General features: G+C 45.3%; 1 protein-coding gene across 5 annotated transcripts in view; it reads right to left on the reverse strand.

Annotated features, from left to right (window-relative positions):
* NEK10 (NIMA related kinase 10) overlaps positions 1–22,588 on the reverse strand; it is a 407,343-nt gene that overhangs the window by 273,099 nt on the left and 111,656 nt on the right. For all 5 annotated transcript variants that reach the window (XM_077268950.1, XM_077268949.1, XM_077268946.1 and 2 more), the window contains exons 8-9: positions 21,867–21,945; positions 1,886–1,953 (exon numbers count right to left, since the gene is read on the reverse strand). In XM_077268950.1, the coding sequence (XP_077125065.1) occupies positions 1,886–1,953; positions 21,867–21,945 (147 nt within the window). The remainder of the gene's footprint in view (positions 1–1,885; positions 1,954–21,866; positions 21,946–22,588) is intronic.

The raw sequence follows: 22,588 nt of genomic DNA on the forward strand, positions 1-22,588 counted from the left end.
AGTCTTGGTGTCTTCTATGTGATGTAGGCATCAGTTTCAGTGTCTCCGATGTGATGTATATACAGCAATCTCAGTGTCTCCTTTGTGATATATAGCAGATTTCCCACTGCTTGAGTTCTATAAATGTAACGTGAGCAGTTAGGAATTTTTCACTGCAGTGTAATATACATCTGTGTTTGGTACGTCTTATTGCTGCAAGTTCTTTACAAAACTTATCATTGCAAAGAGTTGACTACGCTCCAGAACGAAGCAAATTTGGAAAAGCAATTGAAAGTAGTAATATAATCATTACCACCTAATATCAAAACCGCCCAAAGAGAAGCAGTTCCAGCTATCACATTAGGGGTGAGGTACTGTATATACTCGTGCATAAGTTGAGATTTTCAGCACATTTTTTTGTGCTGAAAAAGCCCCTCTCGGCTTATACACGAGTCATTGCCAGCAGGGGAGGGGGGGAGCAGAAGACATCATACTCAACCTCCTGGTGTCATCGCTGCATATCAGTCCCTGCATCTCGGGCGCCGGCATCTCTCTTCCTGTCTTCCTTCCTGTGCTGAGCGGTAAGTGATACCGCTCATTAAAGTAATGAATATGCACACGTCTCCACTCCTATAGGCGTGGAGCGCATATTCATTACTTTAATGAGCGGTATCACTGACCGCTCAGCACTGGAAGGAAGACAGGAAGAGAGATGCTGTGCCCGAGATGTAGGGACTGATATGCAACGCCAGAAGGGTGAGTAGGACTGGGGGAGGATGAGCCATGCGATATTCACCTGTCCCCGTTCCACCGCCGCGCTGTGTCTTCCGGGTCCTCTGGCTGTGACGTTCAGGTCGGAGGGCGGCGTGCACACTAACACTTCATCTCGCCCTCTGACCTGAACGTCACAGCCAGAGAGGCGGTGACGCTGAGGAGCAGCGGGCAGCGACGAGAGGTATGTCATTTTATTTTATATCGCAGCAACAGCAGCAGCATTATATGGGGCATATTTTAATATGGAGCATCTTATGGGGCCGTCATTATCCTTTGTGAAGCAGTATATGGGGTATATTTTTGTATGAAGCATCTTATGGGGCATCATTATCCTTTGTGCAGCATTATATGGGGCATATTTTAATAAGGAGCATCTTATGGGGCCATCATTAACCTTTATGGAGCATTATATGGGGCATATTTTTGTATGGAACATCTTATGGGGCATCATTATCATTTGTGTAGCATTATATGGGGCATATTTTTGTATGGAGCATCTTATGGGGCCATCATTAACCTTTGTGCAGCATTATATGGAGCATATTTTTCTATGGAGCATCTTATGGGGCCATCATTAACCTTTATGCAGCATTATATGGGGCATATTTTTCTATGGAGCATCTTATGGGGCCATCATTAACCTTTACGCAGCATTATATGGGCGTCTTTTGTATGGAGCATCTTATGGGGCCCATCATGAACTGTATGGAGCATTGTATGGGGCTCCTGATTCAATATGGATATTCAAAAACATTTAACCTACTGTTGTCTCAATTAATTTAACTTTTATTGGTATCTATTTTTATTTTTGAAATTTACCAGTAGCTACTGCATTTCCCACCCTAGGCTTATACTCGAGTCAATAAGTTTTCTCAGTTTTTTGTGGCAAAAGTAGGTGCCTCGGCTTATACTTGGGCTGGTTTATAATCGAGTATATATGGTAATTGTTTGACCAAATATAGAAAGAACATTTTCAAGTTGATAATTGTGTATGGCTCTCGAATAATGGTATAAATACACAAATGGCCCTTTGCAGAAAAAAGGTTCCCCACCTCTGATGTACTGAATATGGATCATATGGATAATATGGATCGCCATCATTTCTACATTTGAATGAATCATCATCTCTTACTTTATGTGCTCCACTTTGAATCACCCATTCTCTTTGATCTTTAGCAGCAGCAATTTTTTGAAAGATATCTGTAACACAACAATTCAGCTTTAATTCCAAAATTACAACATAAATGAGTTCAATCCTTATATTAAATTGTAGACAATGTGCCATATGAATAAAGATGAGTTTAACCAATGCATATATTATAGATTGCTTGGATCGTCAATGTGTATTTGCAAATAATTTTAACCATTGCATGACCACTCAATACATTATCATCCACACTGTTCCAGAGTTTACAAGTTGCCATTTTCATTTGGCCTCAACAATACTGATTGGCTGTGAGAAGATAATTATCTGCTCAAAATTCTGCTAAATATAGTTTTCAGTTAAAAGTCAAGTACTGTGTACAGACCCTCAAAGTCAGCTTTGTACACCATGTTGGAAGGGTTTGAAGTGATGTTTTCTAACTTACTATTTAAACAACTTTTACCTCAATTTTTTTTTGTGCTGAATAACCTAATTTAAAGGGAATCCGTCAGTAGGTGTTTGCTACCCCATCTAAGAGCAGCATAATGTAGGCAAAGAGATCCTGAATCCAACAATGTATCACTCAGTTTACTGGGTGCAGATGTTCTGTCACAATCAAGAGTTTTAGATTTAGCAATGCAGCAGAGGTGAGGAAGCTAACTCCGCCCCATTACTATAGACAATGAGCTACTTATCCTGAAAGGGGCGGAGTCTAACTTGGGCTCACATGCTGCTGTGTCCTGGCAATGATAAGCTCCTGGCACTAAACCAATCACTGCAAGTAAACAACAGGACAGAGCTTGATGAGAGGTATCACTGAAATCTGTTTTTATAACTCCTACAGCATGCTGTCTTCAGATTACATAGCAAAAAAGTGCTTACAGATTCCCTTTAAAGGATAATAAGATCACTATAGATCCAATAGCTTATCTTTAGATATAACCCTCAAAGACTTAAAGAGAGCATGTTACCAGGTCAAAAGTGACCAGTTGTTGGTCTTATTTTAATCATGCTGTTCCAACTATTTATTATATTATTTACTCATTTTTTACCCCGTAATGACCGCCGATATGCATTAAAACGGTGTACTTTAAGGTGTCTTATTCCCTCATCGACTTTAGCCAGAACAGATCTCTACACAGAACTCTATGGGGCCAATTCATCGAAGCTTTTACACCAGAAAACTGTTGTAAAAACTTTGAAAAATCGCAAAATATTTGCACAACTTCCTGTTGAACAACATTTTGAGACTTTTGGCATATTAACGCCAGTTTGAATCAGCCTCGAAAAAGTGGGCAAAGGTGGTGAGGAGCCAGGCCAAACAGGGCATGGCAGCCTTACCTGCAGGGCCGGCGTTAGGGGCAGGCAGACTAGGCAGCTGCCTAGGGCCCCCTCTGCCCTAGGGGCCCCCAGCCAGGGGCGGACATACCGCCAATGCGACTGCTCTGGGGCCGAGAGGTGGAGGGTGGCCCCTGCAGGCAGGCCCGGTATCATGTAGCATCGGGGCCCCCGTCACTCCCTCCTGTAATCCTGCCAACACCCTCAGCTGGGGAAAGAGCAGCGCGCGAAGTGCAGGACTTCAAAAGGGGGGGCGTGTCATGCAGGGAGAGACGCTGGCCAATGAACGCTTTCCTCACCAGACTGAGGAGAGCGCTCATTGGCTGCTGTCTCTGTTCTCCTGCATGGCGTGTCCCTGGTGACTGGTGAGTACTCACCCCTACAGTCAGGGGCCCCGTAGCACAGCACGCAGGAACAGCAGTGGAGGAAGAGCAGGACTTACAGTGTGTCTTCTGCTCCCTCCACTGTTCTGTTCAGAGCAGGCTGCAGCATCTCCGTCCTCACTGTGAAGAGATGGGGGAGGAGCTCACTGCACTGGACAGCACAGCTGCACCAGGGGGATGATATCAGTCTGCTCTGTGCCCCATCCCCCACAGTGAGTTCTGCAGCCCTCTCCAGCTGAACTGACCTCCTCCAAGGCTCCTCCGATCACCTGTACAAGATTAGTATGTGTGAATATATGTGCTTGTTTATGTATGTATGTGCATCTGTGTATGTACAGTGTGTGTGTATCTATGTGTATGCTTCTGTGTGTATCTGTGTATGCATGTACAGTATATGTGTATGTCTGTGTGTATAATATGTGTGTATCTGTATGTGCGATATATTTGTATGTATATACGGTATGTATGTTTATGTGCATGTATGTACAGTATATGTGTATGTCTGTGTGTACGGTATGTGTATACTTTGTGTATATGTATGTACGGTACGAGTATGTGTACCTGTATGCATGTACGGTTTATGTATGTGTATCTATGTGTATGTACGGTACATGCGTGTATGTATGACGGTATGTGTATCTGTGTGTATGTATAGTATATGTATGTACGGTATGTGTGTACGGTATGTGTGTGTATGTACGGTATATGCGTGTGTGTATGTATAGTACATGTATGTATGACAGTATATATATGTGTATCTGTGTGTATGTATGGTATATGTGAGTGTTTGCATATACAGTATATGTATGTGTATCTGTGTGTATGTAAGTACGGTATATTTATGGGTGTGTATGTATGTACAGGGTGTGTATGTATGTATGGTATATGTATGTGTGTATGTATGTACACTGCAGTATGTGTGTTTGCATATAAGGTATGTATATGTGTATCTATGTGTATCATATATATTTATTACAAACACACTATATATATATATACGGTATATATATATATATATATATATATATATATATATATATATCCATCTCAGTGAAAAAATATAAATATATATTTTTTAGACGTTTGGGGCCCAAATAGAACTTTTGCTATGGGGTCCCTGTGATTGCTATGTACGCCCCTGCTTGCAGGGCACTAATAATGAGGGCAATCTGACTTGTTTCTCTGAGCCCGAGGCTCCAGGGTCCCATTGCCAGATTGCCATCATCATAAGCAGTGTATCAGGCAGGAAGGGGGGCCCAGACACATTTCTTGAACAGGGGCCCCAAGCTATTTGTGTCCGCCCCTGCCCCCAGCCAGTGGCGTGTCGCTAATAGCAGCACACCATGCAGCTGCTATGGGGCCCGTGAGTCAAAGGGGCTCGCCCGGTGCCAGTGAAGAAGGAGCAGTGGGTGACAGGAGGCAGGAGTTGGCTGCTGCGGCTAAAGCCTGTGCCCGCTGCTAAAGAGAAATTCATAGTCACTGACTCACTACTCCCCACACCCATAGTTGCTCCCACCACTATGCACTGAAGCCGGTGCCGAGAGATGGGAGGGACTATAGGAGTGGAGAGCAGTGAATATTCATTTCACTTTAATAGCGGTCACAGTAGCCGCAGCTGCAGGCTTCCTGCTGCTAGGTGATCACATGTGCCCGCTACTAAAGGGAATCAATATTCACTGCTCTCCACACCCATTAATACGATATATATCAGTGAGCGAGTGAGTACATGGTGGCCATAATGCTGTAGGACTGCATTATATTCTGTTGGGGACTGCATTATATTCTATGGGGGGCTGCATTATATTCTATGGGGGTTGCGTTATACTATATGTCAGTATTATATTCTATATGGGGACTGCATTATACTCTGGAGGACTATGGGAGTGTATTATACTCTATGGAGGACTATGGGGAGTGTTTTATACTCTATGGAGGACTATGGGGAGTGCGTTATACTATATGGAGGATTAGAGGGAATATATTATACTATATGGAGGACTATGGGGATTCTATTATACTATGGAGGACTATGGGGAGTCTATTATACTATATGGAGGACTATGGGGAGTCTATTATACTATATAGAGGACTATGGGGAGTGTATTATATCTATTATTATTTGACTGAGGGTTCCTTCTTGGCCTCCATAGATGTGGAGGCCTTGTATAGCAACATCCCACATCACCTGGGACTTAAGGCTATTGGTGATTTCCTGAGATCAAGAGCAGTCCAACACATGGCCCATAGCCAATTTGTGCTAGATCTCCTACAATTTACACTTACCAGAAATGTTTTTCTTTTTGACAGGAAGTACTTCCACCAGCTCAGGGGCACTGCGATGGGGAGTCCCTGCGCCCCATCGTATGCTAATTTGTTCCTGGGCTGGTGGGAGGAAACCATAGTCTTCACCGAGGACAACAAATGGTGGCATCAATTTGTGGGAGTGTGGTACAGATTTATAGATTACATCTTTGTCATATGGCAGGGTACAAAACAAGGGTTCATTGACTTTGTTCAAGAACTCAATATAAATAATATTGGCATGAAGTTCACCTTTGAAATTAATGACAAGACCCTGTCATTTCTGGACGTGTTAATTCAGAAAAGTGATGATGGTTGTTTGAAAACTCAGATCTACCGCAAACCCACCAGTACAAATAGCCTACTTGGATGGGATAGCCATCATCCTAGAGCCTTAAAGCGTGGTATCCCCAAAGGCCAGTTTATGTGGCTGAGAAGGAACTGCTCGGATGTTGACACATATATTGAGCAATCAGGTGACATGAGGAAGAGGTTTATTGAGAAGGGCTACCTGAGAGGAGTCATTGAAGCATCATATAAGCATGCTTTTTCACACAAGATAGAAGCACCTTGCTACAACCACGAATTAGACCACTTTTGAATAATCCTGATCAGACCAGAATTAGAGGCACCTTTGACACCCAAAATGAAAGAGTTATGAAAGTACTATCCAAATACTGGGAAATTCTGGCATCTGACCCTGATTTGAGCAACTGGATAGGCCCTAGGCCATTGATAACATATAGAAAAGGGAGGTCTCTAAGAGACAATTTGGTTCATAGCCACTTCAAGAGATCAACCCCAGTAGGAACTTGGCTTGACCGTAAGATATGCGGGTTTTTTAGATGTGGAGGCTGTGTAAACTTTGATTCATGAGACCAGGTAAATTTATCATAAGCTCCTCAACTGGTAAAAAGTTATATATTCGTGATCTTGCTAATTGTAAAACTAGTGGACTAATCTATATAGCTACATGTAGCTGTCCAAAAGATTATGTTGGTAAAACCAGGAGGGAGTTTAGGAGACGTGTAGGGGAACACATGGGGGACATTAAGCACAAACGTGATACCCGTTAGCCAGACACATGAATGAAGTTCATAGTGGCAGTGTTAATGAGATATCCTTCAGTATAATTGAGGTATATACACCGAACCCGAGGGGAGGTAATTTTGATAGATTCCTATTACAGAAGGAATGTGCATGGATCTATCGTATCAACTGTATAGCCCCATGGGGCCTCAATGAAAATGTCTCCTATGCATGCTTTTTGTAATTATAGTTATACATTTGTTATTTTCCTTCTTGATTACTTAGAGGTTGGGGTCTGTTGAAACAGGCTAGGACTGATCTGCGGGTGCCGTTATTGGAAATTTGTTGCTAACTATGCCACCAATATATTCTCTGTTTGTAACGGGGAAACACAGTATCAGCTGTGGTTATCTGAGACATCAATTCCTATTCTTATCTAAATATTGTTCTTTCAATATTTTATTTTATTTGCACTATATACATGTGATCAGTTAACACCGTCAGCTATGAGTTCTATAAAAGTATGTAATATATATTTATGGTGATCTCAGCTAAATTCAATATAAAGGGACCGTATAGTTATTGAGGCCCACATGAATTTATCACTATTTCATATTGAATGGCCCATAATTCAAAGTATTAATATCATTTATCAATTTATTTAGCAGAATATCACCAGATATATCAGTTTCTCTCCTTATCCGATGCTCCCAATGTTGCTAATCTACAAATGTTTATCTTGAGGGGGCGTATTAGCCTCCTCTCTGTAGTTACATCATCTGTGTGTTCTGCGCTGTGATAGGCGTATTCCACTGACACACTAGTATCTAGATCAGCAGCATCCCTGCGCATGCGCTATGCGGTTCAGCTGACACGCATATTGACGTCATCTCTTGAAGCTGCTGGACGCACTAAGGTATTCTGACATGCGCAGTACTGTGCGGTTCAGCTGACACGCACGCCGGGTGAACTTACTGTTGAGAAGCATGGGGTAGGTAGGATAGTGGAGCGTTGTATGCTATTGATTGTTCATATTTAGCGCTTGAGGATATCGCACTAGCATGTGTGTCCAGGACTGTGGGCGGTCGCCATGAACTGGTTTATAGTATTATACATATCTGGCAATGTATCTGGGCTACAATGCTATGGCTGCTGGGCTCCTGGCTCTAGCGTTTGTGTTAAGACACCGCCCAGATGTATATTGATACATGTATATAAGTGGATTAAGTTTGATTCCATGCAGCATCTATACATCATGGCCTCCTGATGATCCGCTGAGGCGAAACGCGTCGTGGTGTATTAAATATCATCTCTGATAAGTATAATTTCTCATCCTCTGCTATCATGTCATGTATATACATGTAATCTTCAGCTGAAGATTAGAGCTGATTATTGCTTGGTTATCTTGCCTTGCCTATATATATATATATATATATATATATATATATATATATATATATATATATATATATACATATATATATATATATATATATATATATATATATATATATATATATATATATATATTTTATGTAGTTATCACCCATCTTAAAAGTATCATTAGAATATCAGTAGGGTGTCAGCCATCGAGGAGTGGGGGGCGCCATATCCGATGTCAAGTAGGGTGCCAACCCCCACAGTCAGGCAGGGTTTATATGAGCAGGGGACAGAGGTAGTGAGGTGTTGCTTTTAAGCACGAGCACTTTTTTGTTTTGCACCTATTGTCTTTGTCCGTGTATCTCATCACCCTGCTACAAACAGGCCTATATGTATACATATATATATATATATATATATATATATATATATATATATATAGATAGATAGATAGATAGATAGAGATATATATATATATATATATATATATATATATATATATATATATATACACTAATTGCTCTTTAATCCCGCCTATCATTTCCGGTTGAATCATAGGGTCAGCCGTCGGTGAGTGGGGGCGCCAGTCTCGTATCTGTGTGTAGGGTGCCAACCTCCACTGACAGGTAGGAATTATTTAGAGGCCTGATCAGCAGGGCATCTTTAGAGTGCACGGTTGTGTGATTTATTTGGATATCTGTTTGTAGTTGTCTCATGGTTTTAAATTGAATTTAAATAAATTTAATGTTTTATCTATGTCATCATAAAGATATAAGGGTTATTTGCTTTAATAGAGTGTATTATACTATATGGAGGACTAGGGGGAGTACCTTATACTATATGGAGGACTAGGGGGAGTACATATACTATAAGGAGGACTATGGGAGTGTATTATACTATATGGAGAACTAGGGGGAGTGTAAAATGCAAGATATTCATCAAGTGATTGGATTGGTTATGCCTGAACAAAAATCATTGTTCTCATCAGCACATCACCCAGTGAAAACTGTAGATATGCTGCTACTAATGCAAGGCCCCAGAGTCCTGGTCATTGCAGTAATGTCGCTCTGCCACTAAGGGGAGTGATGTTACATCTGATTGCACTAAAGGAGTTCACCTGACCAGGTATCACAGTCACACATTACACTTCACACTCTGGCCACCAGGGGGAGCAAAGGGTTCTATGTATTAGGCCACTCCTCACACTCTGGTAAAACTGGGGGTTGGATAGGAAGTTAGGGAGAAGCTGACTGAGTTTTGCCCAGGCAACATCCTCTGAGAGAGGGAGTTCCTGGGAAGATTCAGGGGGGTCTCTGTCAGGGGTGGGATCCTGACAGCGGCCTAGCGAAAAGGACAGATCGTTACGGAGCCGCGCCTGCACCCGTTGCGGCGGCATCTTAAGAAAGGACACGAAGCGAGGTTTATTGTGGAGAAGTGAGAAACGAGATCACAGCACAAAGGAGAATAGAACCAGTAGGAGTCGTGCCCTAAGATCGTGGCAACATCCTACAGAGGCGCGTAGCCGGTGGCCGGAACGCCGAGGAAGTATTGGGCTCCAAGCATTACTTCAAACCAACGGCAGGACAGTTAACTTTAGGTTGGCTGTCTCACCTAATTCACCTAAGCAGACAACGGAGGCAATTGTGAGAGAGGGGCGTCTCTAGGATCCCTATAAAATAACTCCAGGCCTACCCCGTCATATGGGTGTGTCCTAGCCATATCATCTGGGGGACGGAGAGAGAAAAAACATCAGAAACAGACACAACAGTTGTGAGGACTATCCCGTGGTGCTCAGCAGGGAAGTACTACAACACACAGGTGCTAGTAGGTAGGCACTGATTTCCACCTGCAAAGGGAACTCTGGATGTGCCTTCGGACCGGCCGGTCTCAGCCAGCCCTGTTAGCAGTGCTCTGGATTGCGGATTCCGAAGCCTTCAGTAAAGAGGTAAAGAGACTGCAACCCTGTGTCCTCGTTATTCATCGCGCCTTGCACCACGCACCATCATCACCCTTTCATTGGACGCCCCTTAGCAGGGTCATGGACCGGGTCTAGCCACCGTGACAACCCCAGGACCGAGACAGAGAGGCCCGGTACCGAGTACCCCGTGGCCCTGCGTCTGGGGGCGCTCCAGCTTGGCGTCACGAACAGGATCTACTTAAGCCTGAAGAACCAGGTCATGTGTTATGACCCCAATGGCAGAGGGTCTCAGAAATAATTACTAAGTCTGCAAACACAAAAAACCAGCTCATAGGGCAGTGGTAACTGAGCTGACCATATATCTAATCCTAGCACCACAAATAGCAGCAGCCGGGGAACGTGCCTACGTTGGTTCTAGACGTCTCGCGCCAGCCGGAGAACTAACTAACCCTAGAAGGGAAAAGAAAGACCTTTCTTGCCTCCAGAGAAAAGACCCCAAAAGTTGGATACAAGCCCCCAACAAATAATAACGGTGAGGCAAGAGGAAAAGACAAACGTAAGAATGAGCTAGGTATTTAGCAAAGAGAGGCCCACTAGCTAATAGCAGAATATAGTAAGATGACTTATATGGTCAGCAAAAACCCTATCAAAATATCCACGCTGGATATTCAAGAACCCCCGAACCGTCTAATGGCCCGGGGGGAGAACACCAGCCCCCTAGAGCTTCCAGCAAAGTCAGGAATCACATTTAGTACAAGCTGAACAAAAATAAGAGCAAAGCAAATAACCAAAAAACAAAGAAGCAGGACTTAGCTTAATTTTGCACGAACCAGGACCAGCAGACAGGAGCAAACAGAAAGGATCTGATTACAACGATGCCAGGCACTGGACTGAGGATCCAGGAAGTTTATATAGCAACACCCCTGGACTAACGACCCAGGTGGGTGCCAAACTGAGGAAAGACAATCCCAGAGTCATATCACTAGTAACCACAAGAGGGAGCCAAAAAGTCTAATTCACAACAGTACCCCCCCCTTAAGGAGGGGTCACCGAACCCTCACCAAGACCACCAGGGCGATCAGGATGAGCAGCGTGAAAGGAACGAACTAAATCGGCCGCATGCACATCAGAAGCAACCACCCAGGAATTATCCTCCTGACCATAGCCCTTCCACTTGGCCAGATACTGAAGCCTCCGTCTAGAGAGACGAGAATCCAAGATCTTCTCCACCACGTACTCCAACTCGCCCTCAACCAACACCGGAGCAGGAGGCTCAACAGAAGGAACCACAGGTACAACGTACCGCCGCAACAAAGACCTATGGAACACGTTGTGAATGGCAAACGACACCGGAAGATCCAAGCGAAAGGACACAGGATTAAGGATTTCCAATATCTTGTAAGGACCGATGAAGCGAGGCTTAAATTTAGGAGAGGAGACCTTCATAGGAACAAATCGAGAAGACAGCCATACCAAATCCCCAACACGAAGTCGGGGACCCACACCGCGGCGGCGGTTGGCAAAACGCTGAGCCTTCTCCTGTGACAACTTTAAGTTGTCCACCACATGATTCCAGATCTGCTGCAACCTATCCACCACAGAATCTACCCCAGGACAGTCAGAAGGCTCCACATGTCCCGAGGAAAAACGAGGATGGAAACCAGAGTTGCAGAAAAATTGCGAAACCAAAGTAGCGGAACTAGCCCGATTATTAAGGGCAAACTCAGCCAACGGCAAGAAGGTCACCCAATCATCCTGATCTGCCGAAACAAAACACCTCAAATAAGCCTCCAGAGTCTGATTAGTTTGCTCCGTTTGTCCATTAGTCTGAGGATGAAAGGCAGACGAAAACGACAAATCAATGCCCATCCTAGCACAAAAGGATCGCCAGAACCTGGAAACAAACTGGGATCCTCTGTCAGACACAATATTCTCAGGAATGCCGTGTAAACGAACCACATTCTGAAAGAACACAGGAACCAGATCGGAAGAGGAAGGCAGCTTAGGCAAAGGCACCAAATGGACCATTTTAGAAAAGCGATCACATACCACCCAGATGACAGACATGCCCTGAGACACCGGGAGATCTGAAATGAAATCCATGGAAATGTGTGTCCAAGGCCTCTTCGAGACAGGCAAGGGCAAGAGCAACCCGCTGGCACGAGAACAGCAAGGCTTAGCTCGAGCACAAGTCCCACAGGACTGCACAAATGACCGCACATCCCGTGACAAGGAAGGCCACCAAAAGGACCTAGCCACCAGATCTCTGGTGCCAAAAATTCCCGGATGCCCTGCCAACACCGAGGAATGAACCTCGGAAATGACTCTGCTGGTCCACTTATCAGGAACAAACAGTCTGTCAGGTGGACAAGAGTCAGGTCTACCAGCCTGAAATCTCTGCAACACACGTCGCAAATCAGGAGAAATGGCCGACAAGATAACTCCCTCTTTAAGAATACCAACTGGTTCTGCGACTCCAGGAGAGTCAGGCGCAAAGCTCCTTGAAAGAGCATCAGCCTTCACATTCTTTGAACCTGGTAAATACGAGACCACAAAGTCAAAACGGGAGAAAAACAATGACCAGCGTGTTGTGGATTCTGTTTGTGGGCTCCCTCTGGTGGTTGCTGCTGGTACTGGGTGACTTTGGTGGGTTGCGGCCTTTGGTTTCCACCTGTCCATCAGTGGCTGGGTGTTTCCTATTTTACCTGGCCTTTCTGTCATTTCCCTTGCCGGCTATCAATGTATTCAGATGTGCTCTGTTTGGTTCCTGCCTACCTGCTCCCAGATCTTTCAGGATAAGCTAAGTGCTGATTTTCAGTTGTTTGTTTTTTTTTGTCCAGCTTGCTTATTATGTCTCTATGCTAGCTGGTAGCTCTAGTGGACTGAGGTTCTCCCCATGTGCCATGAGTTGGCACATGGGTTCTTGTAATCTCAGGATGGTTTTTTTTGATTAGGGTTTTTTGCTGACCGCTCAGTCCCCTTTTGTATCGTTCTGCTTTCTAGTTTACAGCGGGCCTCAATTTGCTAAAACTATATATATCATCTCTATGTGTGTGCCTTACTCTCATTTCACCGTCAATACATGTGGGGGGCAACTATATCTTTTGGGGTTCATTCCGCTGGAGGCAAGTGAGGTCTTTATTTTCTCTGCAGTGCTAGTTAGCTCTTAGGCTGGTGCGTGGCGTCTAGAACCAACGTAGGCACGCTCCCTGGCTATCTCTAGTTGCGTTTGTCAGGCGTAGGGCAGCGGTCAGCCCAGGTTCCATCACCCTAGAGCTCGTCCGTAATATGTTTGTACTTTGCTTGTCCTGTGCTATCCCTAGCCATTGGGATTCATGACACCAGCGGGCCTGTCTAGGATTCAGGCGTTTAGCAGACTCGAGATACATCAAATTTTTGTGATCAGTCAAGACCACCACACGATGCTTAGCACCCTCGAGCCAATGACGCCACTCCTCAAATGCCCACTTCATGGCCAGCAACTCCCGATTGCCAACATCATAATTCCGCTCAGCAGGTGAAAACTTCCTAGAGAAGAAAGCACATGGTCTCATTACCGAGCAACCAGGGCCTCTCTGCGACAAAACGGCCCCTGCCCCAATCTCAGAAGCATCCACTTCGACCTGAAAGGGAAGTGAGACATCAGGCTGGCACAAAACAGGCGCCGAAGTAAACCGGCGCTTCAACTCTTGGAACGCCTCCACGGCTGCAGGAGCCCAGTTAGCAACATCAGAACCTTTCTTGGTCATATCCGTCAAAGGTTTAACAACGCTAGAAAAATTAGCGATAAAACGACGGTAGAAGTTAGCAAAACCCAAGAACTTCTGAAGACTCTTAACTGACGTGGGTTGAGTCCAATCATGAATAGCTCGGACCTTGACTAGGTCCATCTCCACAGCAGAAGGGGAAAAAATAAACCCCAAAAAGGGAACCTTCTGTACTCCAAAGAGACACTTTGAGCCCTTAACAAACAAAGCATTCTCGCGCAAAACCTGAAACACCATCCTGACCTGCTCCACATGTGAGTCCCAATCTTCAGAGAAAACCAGAATATCATCCAGATAAACAATCATAAATTTATCCAGATACTTCCGGAAAATATCATGCATAAAGGACTGAAACACTGAGGGAGCATTAGAGAGCCCAAAAGGCATCACCAAGTACTCAAAATGACCTTCGGGCGTATTAAATGCTGTCTTCCATTCATCTCCTTGCTTAATGCGCACAAGGTTGTACGCACCACGAAGATCTATCTTGGTGAACCACTTGGCACCTTTAATCCGGGCAAACAAGTCCGACAACAGAGGCAAAGGATACTGAAATTTAACAGTGATTTTATTCAGAAGCCGATAGTCAATACAAGGTCTCAAAGATCCATCCTTCTTGGCCACAAAAAAGAATCCCGCACCAAGAGGGGAAGAGGATGGACGGATATGCCCCTTCTCCAGAGACTCCTTGATATACGAACGCATTGCGGCATGCTCAGGTACAGACAGATTAAATAGTCTTCCCTTAGGAAATTTACTACCTGGAATCAAATCTATGGCGCAGTCGCAGTCCCTATGAGGAGGCAGAGCACTGGACCTGGACTCGCTGAATACATCCTGATAATCAGACAAATACTCAGGAACTTCCGAAGGAGTAGAGGAAGCAATAGACACCGGCGGGGAATCAGCATGAATTCCCTGACAGCCCCAACTTGACACAGACATTGCCTTCCAATCCAAGACTGGATTGTGGGTCTGTAACCATGGCAGACCCAAAACGACCAAATCATGCATTTTATGCAGAACAAGAAAACGAATCACCTCCCGATGTTCAGGAGTCATGCACATGGTTACCTGCGTCCAAAACTGCGGTTTATTTTCCGCCAATGGCGTAGCATCAATACCTCTAAGAGGAATAGGATTTACCAACGGTTCAAGAACAAAACCACAGCGCTTGGCAAATGACAGATCCATAAGACTCAGGGCAGCACCTGAATCCACAAACGCCATAACAGGGTAAGAAGACAATGAGCAAATTAAAGTCACAGACAAAATAAATTTAGGTTGCAAATTACCAATGGCGACAGGACTAACAACCCTTGTTAGGCGTTTAGAGCATGCTGATATAACATGTGTAGAATCACCACAGTAAAAACACAACCCATTCTGACGTCTATGATTTTTCCGCTCATTTCTAGTCTGAATTCTATCACATTGCATTAAATCAGGTGTTTGTTCAGACAACACCACCAGAGGATTAGCGGTTTTGCGCTCCCGCAAACGCCGGTCAATTTGAATAGCCAGCGCCATGGAATCATTCAGACTTGTAGGAATGGGGAAACCCACCATCACATTCTTAATGGCTTCAGAAAGGCCATTTCTGAAATTTGCGGCCAGAGCACACTCATTCCACTGAGTAAGCACGGACCATTTCCGAAATTTTTGGCAATACACTTCAGCTTCATCCTGGCCCTGAGAAATAGCCAGCAAGGCTTTTTCTGCCTGAACTTCAAGATTGGGTTCCTCGTAAAGCAATCCGAGCGCCAGAAAAAACGCATCAATATTTGCCAATGCCGGATCTCCTGGCGCTAGCGAGAAAGCCCAATCCTGAGGGTCGCCCCGTAAAAAAGAGATAACAATTTTAACTTGCTGAGCTGAATCTCCAGATGAACGGGGTCTCAGAGATAGAAACAATTTACAATTATTCCTGAAATTCCTAAACTTAAATCGGTCTCCAGAAAACAGTTCAGGAATAGGTATTTTAGGTTCAGACATTGGACTACTGGTAACAAAATCTTGTATGCCCTGCACACGAGCAGCAAGCTGGTCTACACTTGTAATCAAGGTCTGGACATTCATGTCTGCAGCAAGCACAAGCCACTCAGAGGTAAAGGGGAGGAAGAGAGGAAAAAAAAACAACAACAAAAAACTCAGAATTTCCTTTCTTATTATCCCACTTCTGCAATGCATTAAACATTCAATGTTGGCCTGGCATACTGTTATGACCCCAATGGCAGAGGGTCTCAGAAATAATTACTAAGTCTGCAAACACAAAAAACCAGCTCATAGGGCAGTGGTAACTGAGCTGACCATATATCTAATCCTAGCACCACAAATAGCAGCAGCCGGGGAACGTGCCTACGTTGGTTCTAGACGTCTCGCGCCAGCCGGAGAACTAACTAACCCTAGAAGGGAAAAGAAAGACCTTTCTTGCCTCCAGAGAAAAGACCCCAAAAGTTGGATACAAGCCCCCAACAAATAATAACGGTGAGGCAAGAGGAAAAGACAAACGTAAGAATGAGCTAGGTATTTAGCAAAGAGAGGCCCACTAGCTAATAGCAGAATATAGTAAGATGACTTATATGGTCAGCAAAAACCCTATCAAAATATCCACGCTGGATATTCAAGAACCCCCGAACCGTCTAATGGCCCGGGGGGAGAACACCAGCCCCCTAGAGCTTCCAGCAAAGTCAGGAATCACATTTAGTACAAGCTGGACAAAAATAAGAGCAAAGCAAATAACCAAAAAACAAAGAAGCAGGACTTAGCTTAATTTTGCACGAACCAGGACCAGCAGACAGGAGCAAACAGAAAGGATCTGATTACAACGATGCCAGGCACTGGACTAAGGATCCAGGAAGTTTATATAGCAACACCCCTGGACTAACGACCCAGGTGGGTGCCAAACTGAGGAAAGACAATCCCAGAGTCATATCACTAGTAACCACAAGAGGGAGCCAAAAAGTCTAATTCACAACAGTCATGTGTGCCTTGGAACTGTGTCTAAATTGTGCTTGAACCGTGATTTATTGCAAAGACTGTGTATTGCTATTTGCCGCCAAAAATTCCCGCCAAAACCGCCGCCATTACAGCGCCACGAGGAGCGCAGAGGAAGAAGAAGGGCGTGCCATGGGAGGAGACTATCAAAGCGGCGCCAAAAGTGGTGACCGCCCCTCCGACTACTGCTGCAAGATGATGACCTGCCCCGAAGCAGAGGAGAACCGCCCCCTGGATTGCAACGGCGGGAACCAAGACAAGAAGGAGCCCCACCCTGGGAAGATGGTGGAACCATATGTGTCTGCAGCTGCCGACTGCGAAGCAGCGAGGGTGACCAGCGAGTACCTGAACGACGACGAAGTGATCCCGGGCTATCCCCATCGACCAGAAGCGGATCTGAACCCACCGCAGCTGGAGGATCCGAACTCCTTGGAGCCGCAGGTGGGGGAGCCGAGTCAACCTATCCCGGACATGGAGCTAGCAGATGTGAAGCCATGGAGGTCGGAGCTGTCCCAGGGGGTCGCATTGGAAGAACCGCGGTCCGAGCCGCAGCCGACTCCAGTGTTCTCATCAGTGGAACAGACCGGCATCGGTGGAACCATATCAGACGCAGGTATGGAAAGCGCCCCTGCTCTCCCGACCGATCCTGCTCCCATGACTGCTCCCCGTCCCGACAATGACCGATTCCTCTCCACTGAGCTGGTAGTGGTAACCCCCGACACTATGGAGAAGCTGGTGCCTCCGTTACCGACAACTATGGGAGAACCGCTAGATGTGAGCTCGGAGGGGGTGATCTTCCAATGGGATACCCCCAGGATTGGGCCAGACGGGGCCAGGCAGGAGGGCCTTAGCATTGCTGTTCTCACCTGGGAACAGTATAAACAATGCTTAATTCTACACTGGAAAAACCGAAAAGAGACAGAACAAAGTGACCCACCGAAAGTACAAAACCCAAAGACTGCACGCGGTAAGAAGGACTTGGTAAAACGGGGGACTGTACTAGCCTTTCACCCGAAACGGGGTTGGGGCTCTATACAAGAACCGGGACTGCCGACTGAAATCTTCTTTACCAGCTACAATGTGAAGACCCCGTTCCGCAATAGATGTGACAATCAGCTACTATGTAAAGGGGACCAGGTGACCTACACTCGCCATCGGAGTGCGCAAGGGTGGTGCGCTCGAGACGTCCAACGATGCGAGCCAGCAGTAGCGCCACCTGCTGTCCCGACTACGACTAACCCTGATTTGACAAACTCTACCACTATCACTACGGTGTGCATTATCGCCGCTACTGAACTTGCAACCAAAGCTGACATTCCAATCCAGACGCCGGGTGACCTGACCGCACCTGGGAGACAAACCAATGACACCGACCCGCATCAGCAAAGAACAAAGAACCGCAGCCCTACCGGTCAGGAGGTGTTCGCCACCAGCTGATGCAGTGTAACCTACTGTGAGAATAGACCTCGGAGCCATGAGGATGTAAATAGTTCTTTGTTTGTCTTCTACTGTTTTGCTGCTAGTACCCGACCAGGGTTGTCCTTAAAGGGATCCCTTCGTTTTCCCAGGGATCCCTATTGTTTTTGCTTTTTGTTTTTGCTTTTGTTCATCATTGTTTACAAAGACTGCCGAATCATGGACGGTGAATGGTTCACAAACTGTGTTGTAAATAGTTCGCACCTTCTTAGGCCGGCGTCACACTGGCGTTTTAAACGGCCGAGTGCAATGCGATCAAAAATCGCATTGCACTTGGACCAATGTTAACATATGGGGCAGCTCCCAGCAGCCGACTTTTTGTCGGCCGTTTTCTTCGGTCCAAGACAATCGCAGCATGCTGCGATTGTCTCGGACCGAGGAATACTCTGGGCTCACTCGCACCCATATAGGCCTATGGGTGCGAGTGAGACAGCGCACACCACTCGGATATCATCCAAGTGATGTGCGTTATAAGCGGACCCCAGCAATGGAGGAGATGGAGAAATTCTTTTCTCCGCCTCCTCCGCAGCCCTGCTCCGATCCTCCCTGTGCGAGAGAATCGGAGCACAAATGCATGACACTCGGCTCCTGCTCTGCTGCGAGCAGGAGCCGAGTGTCATTAGCATATCGCATCCGATGATCTCGCATCGGATGCAATACGCCAGTGTGACGTCGGCCTTAAAGGTGCCCCCTACTGGTTTTACAAAAAGGAGAACTTTTTGAAGAGACTGTTCTTGAATACAGTGCAGAAGTTCTTGCCTTAAACGGACTTGCAGATAGAGAGTCTGCACTACCTCAAAGAGACTTGGTCCCCTCTTAAAGGGAATGTTCATGTGTTGCACTTAAGTATAATGTTACTTTGAGAACATTGAATAGTAATGAATCGTGTGTAGTTATTTAAGAAATAATAGGAAATGTTCGATGATGTTACTAGAGGTTGAGGACAGGGAAGAGTTGAAAGCCGAGTTTCGGTGAAGTGAACCCGTAGGGGTTAGTGAGTCCTCCTGGAAACCATAGAGAGATGGTTGATTGATCTTATACTGTGAACACAAATTGACCTTATAGAAGAAAAGAGGCAGTAGGCCCGGACGAGTAGCCAGGCGGTCCTGCATGTTCGAAGTCAGAGAGTAAAGAAAAGTGTTGCATTTAGAAAAGAGAAATAAAGACAAAGTTAATTTATATTTTAGAGTTTTATAGTAAGCCTTTAGTGGGTTCAGCTTATACGCCCTTAAAGGAAAAGTTAAATTATTGTTCAAAATTTGCACTTAGTAGATAGAATACCCGGCTGGGTAATGATGGTTATTTATAGTCGAGTTAGTCATAAGTGTTATTTATAACCTTGAGTAAAAATGTAAATATGTTTCCGTTTGTAACGTTTAAGTGTCCTCACCTCCCATAAAGGGAAGCACTGTTAAATTGACTTGTTCATTGCATTTCAAAATGTTGTATGTCTTTTGCTAACATGTATTGTTGCTCTTCTTCCCAGTCCGGGTACTGGATTTAACCGGGGGGGAGTGCAGCGCCCCAGAGTCCTGGTCGTTGCAGTAATGTCGCTTTGCCACTAAGGGGAGTGATGTTACGTCTGATTGCACTAAAGGAGTTCACCTGACCAGGTATCACAGTCACACATTACACTTCACACTCTGGCCACCAGGGGGAACAAAGGGTTCTATGTATTAGGCCACTCCTCACACTCTGGTAAAACTGGGGGTTGGATAGGAAGTTAGGGAGAAGCTGACTGGGTTTTGCCCAGGCAACATCCTCTGAAAGAGGGAGTTCCTGGGAAGATTCAGGGGGGTCTCTGTCAGGGGTGGGATCCTGACAGCGGCCTAGCGAAAAGGACAGATCGTTACGGAGCCGCGCCTGCACCCGTTGCGGCGGCATCTTAAGAAAGGACACGAAGCGAGGTTTATTGTGGAGAAGTGAGAAACGAGATCACAGCACAAAGGAGAATAAAACCAGTAGGAGTCGTGCCCTAAGATCGTGGCAACATCCTACTGAGGCGCGTAGCCGGTGGCCGGAACGCCGAGGAAGTATTGGGCTCCAAGCATTACTTCAAACCAACGGCAGGACAGTTAACTTTAGGTTGGCTGTTTCACCTAATTCACCTAAGCAGACAACGGAGGCAATTGTGGGAGAGGGGCGTCTCTAGGGTCCCTATAAAATAACTCCAGGCCTACCCCGTCATACGGGTGCGTCCTAGCCATATCATCTGGGGGACGGAGAGAGAAAGAACATCAGAAACAGACACAACAGTTGTGAGGACTATCCCGTGGTGCTCAGCAGGGAAGTACTACAACACACAGGCGCTAGTAGGTAGGCACTGATTTCCACCTGCAAAGGGAACTCTGGATGTGCCTTCGGACCGGCCGGTCTCAGCCAGCCCTGTTAGCAGTGCTCTGGATTGCGGATCCCGAAGCCTTCAGTAAAGAGGTAAAGAGACTGCAACCCTGTGTCCTCATTATTCATCGTGCCTTGCACCACGCACCATCATCACCCTTTCATTGGACGCCCCTTAGCAGGGTCACGGACCGGGTCTAGCCACCGTGACAACCCCAGGACCGAGACAGAGGGGCCCGGTACCGAGTACCCCGCGGCCCTGCGTCTGGGGGCGCTCCACTAAGATGATGCTGTATGTGGACAGATTGATCTAGTGATTATTCTGAGCCCATCATTATTCCTCAGCCGATGTAAAGAGGCCGGGAAACAAGCGGCAAATTACTTCAATATTGTTAATCACACTCGTTTAGTGGCCTGAAATCGGCGCATGTAACTACAACCAAAATATTTCTGTGTGATGGTGCAATTTGTTAGCATTTGGGGCCCCATTTTAAACTTTTGCCTAGGGCCCCACTTTGCCTAAAACCGGCCCTGCTTACCTGCCAGTCAAACGTATCAAGAGTGGTGGCATTTTGTACGCGGGAAATGCTACTCTAGTCCCTGACTGTGATGGCATCTCTGGTGCAGTGCACGGAGGCACATGCCACTCAGAAGAGGTGCCACATTTATTAAATGTCATCTGCCTCTCAATGAATTCGGCACCAGGAAGACTGGCAGAGTGTGACCCTGCGCCACGCCAGTCTTGATGAACTGACGCTTACGAAGTATTAGACATTTCTAATACTACTGACACATTTCTAGAGATCTGGACTCTATGGACTCATATAGCATCAGAATTAACGTGTGATTTTTTTATCTTCATAGTGTCAAATGCAACATTTTTTTTGCTGTAAGAGGAGGAGTATCCTTCTTCATTTTTATGCCCCTTTATTTTCTTTACCGTCCCTCCTGCAGGAAATGTATGCATAAAAAAACGGTCATGTACGGTATATTCATTTATTTTTAAAGAAAAAAAAATCATAGCAGATAATTATACTTACAAGTCATATTAACCAGCTTGTCAACATTAAATTCATCTTCGCCTGATGAAAGGTACGTGTTGCACGTTACCTGCATGTACTAAAAATAAAAATGAGTTATTCCATAAATGTCCAGCAGATGGCAGAAGAGCATTAAAAGTGATGCAGTTGACGGAAGAACAAAGTTTATTTTGTATGATTTGGGGTTTCTCCTGGTGGAGAGTGACAACAAGCCAAGCCTGGCATGTCAGAGTGAGGAGACTTATAAGCAATGCATGGTCCTCTGGCACATTTAATATACAAATTGTCTCTTCAGAGAGGAAGCCACCGATTGGAAGCAGTGATCCTAAAAGTCAATATTGCTTTAAAGACTAAAGCATCAATATTGACTTTTAGGATCACTGCTTCGAATAGGTGGCACTAGAGTTCTAGTCCTTTTCAGCTCTGAAGAGACAATTTACACATTTTGCATCATGTAAAAGCACCAAACAGGTTTTAAATTGCAACAGAACTACATCCAAAATCATGCAAATATTTTTTTGTCCCTACACCAGGCACTTTTTGAGGCAACTATAGACTAAAGTTAGGCAACAAAAGAATTATTGCAATGTAAGGTTCTGTTAACATGCTGGAGTTATACATAGGAGGTGTATGTTAGGAGTATTCTCTGATATACACATCCAACATAAACCACTGTGAGGTCATGTAGTGGCATATGTCGGCCATTAGCCAGAATGTTACTG

The sequence above is a fragment of the Ranitomeya variabilis genome, chromosome 6 (genome assembly GCF_051348905.1).
Source record: "Ranitomeya variabilis isolate aRanVar5 chromosome 6, aRanVar5.hap1, whole genome shotgun sequence".
NCBI classification, from domain to species: domain Eukaryota; kingdom Metazoa; phylum Chordata; class Amphibia; order Anura; family Dendrobatidae; genus Ranitomeya; species Ranitomeya variabilis.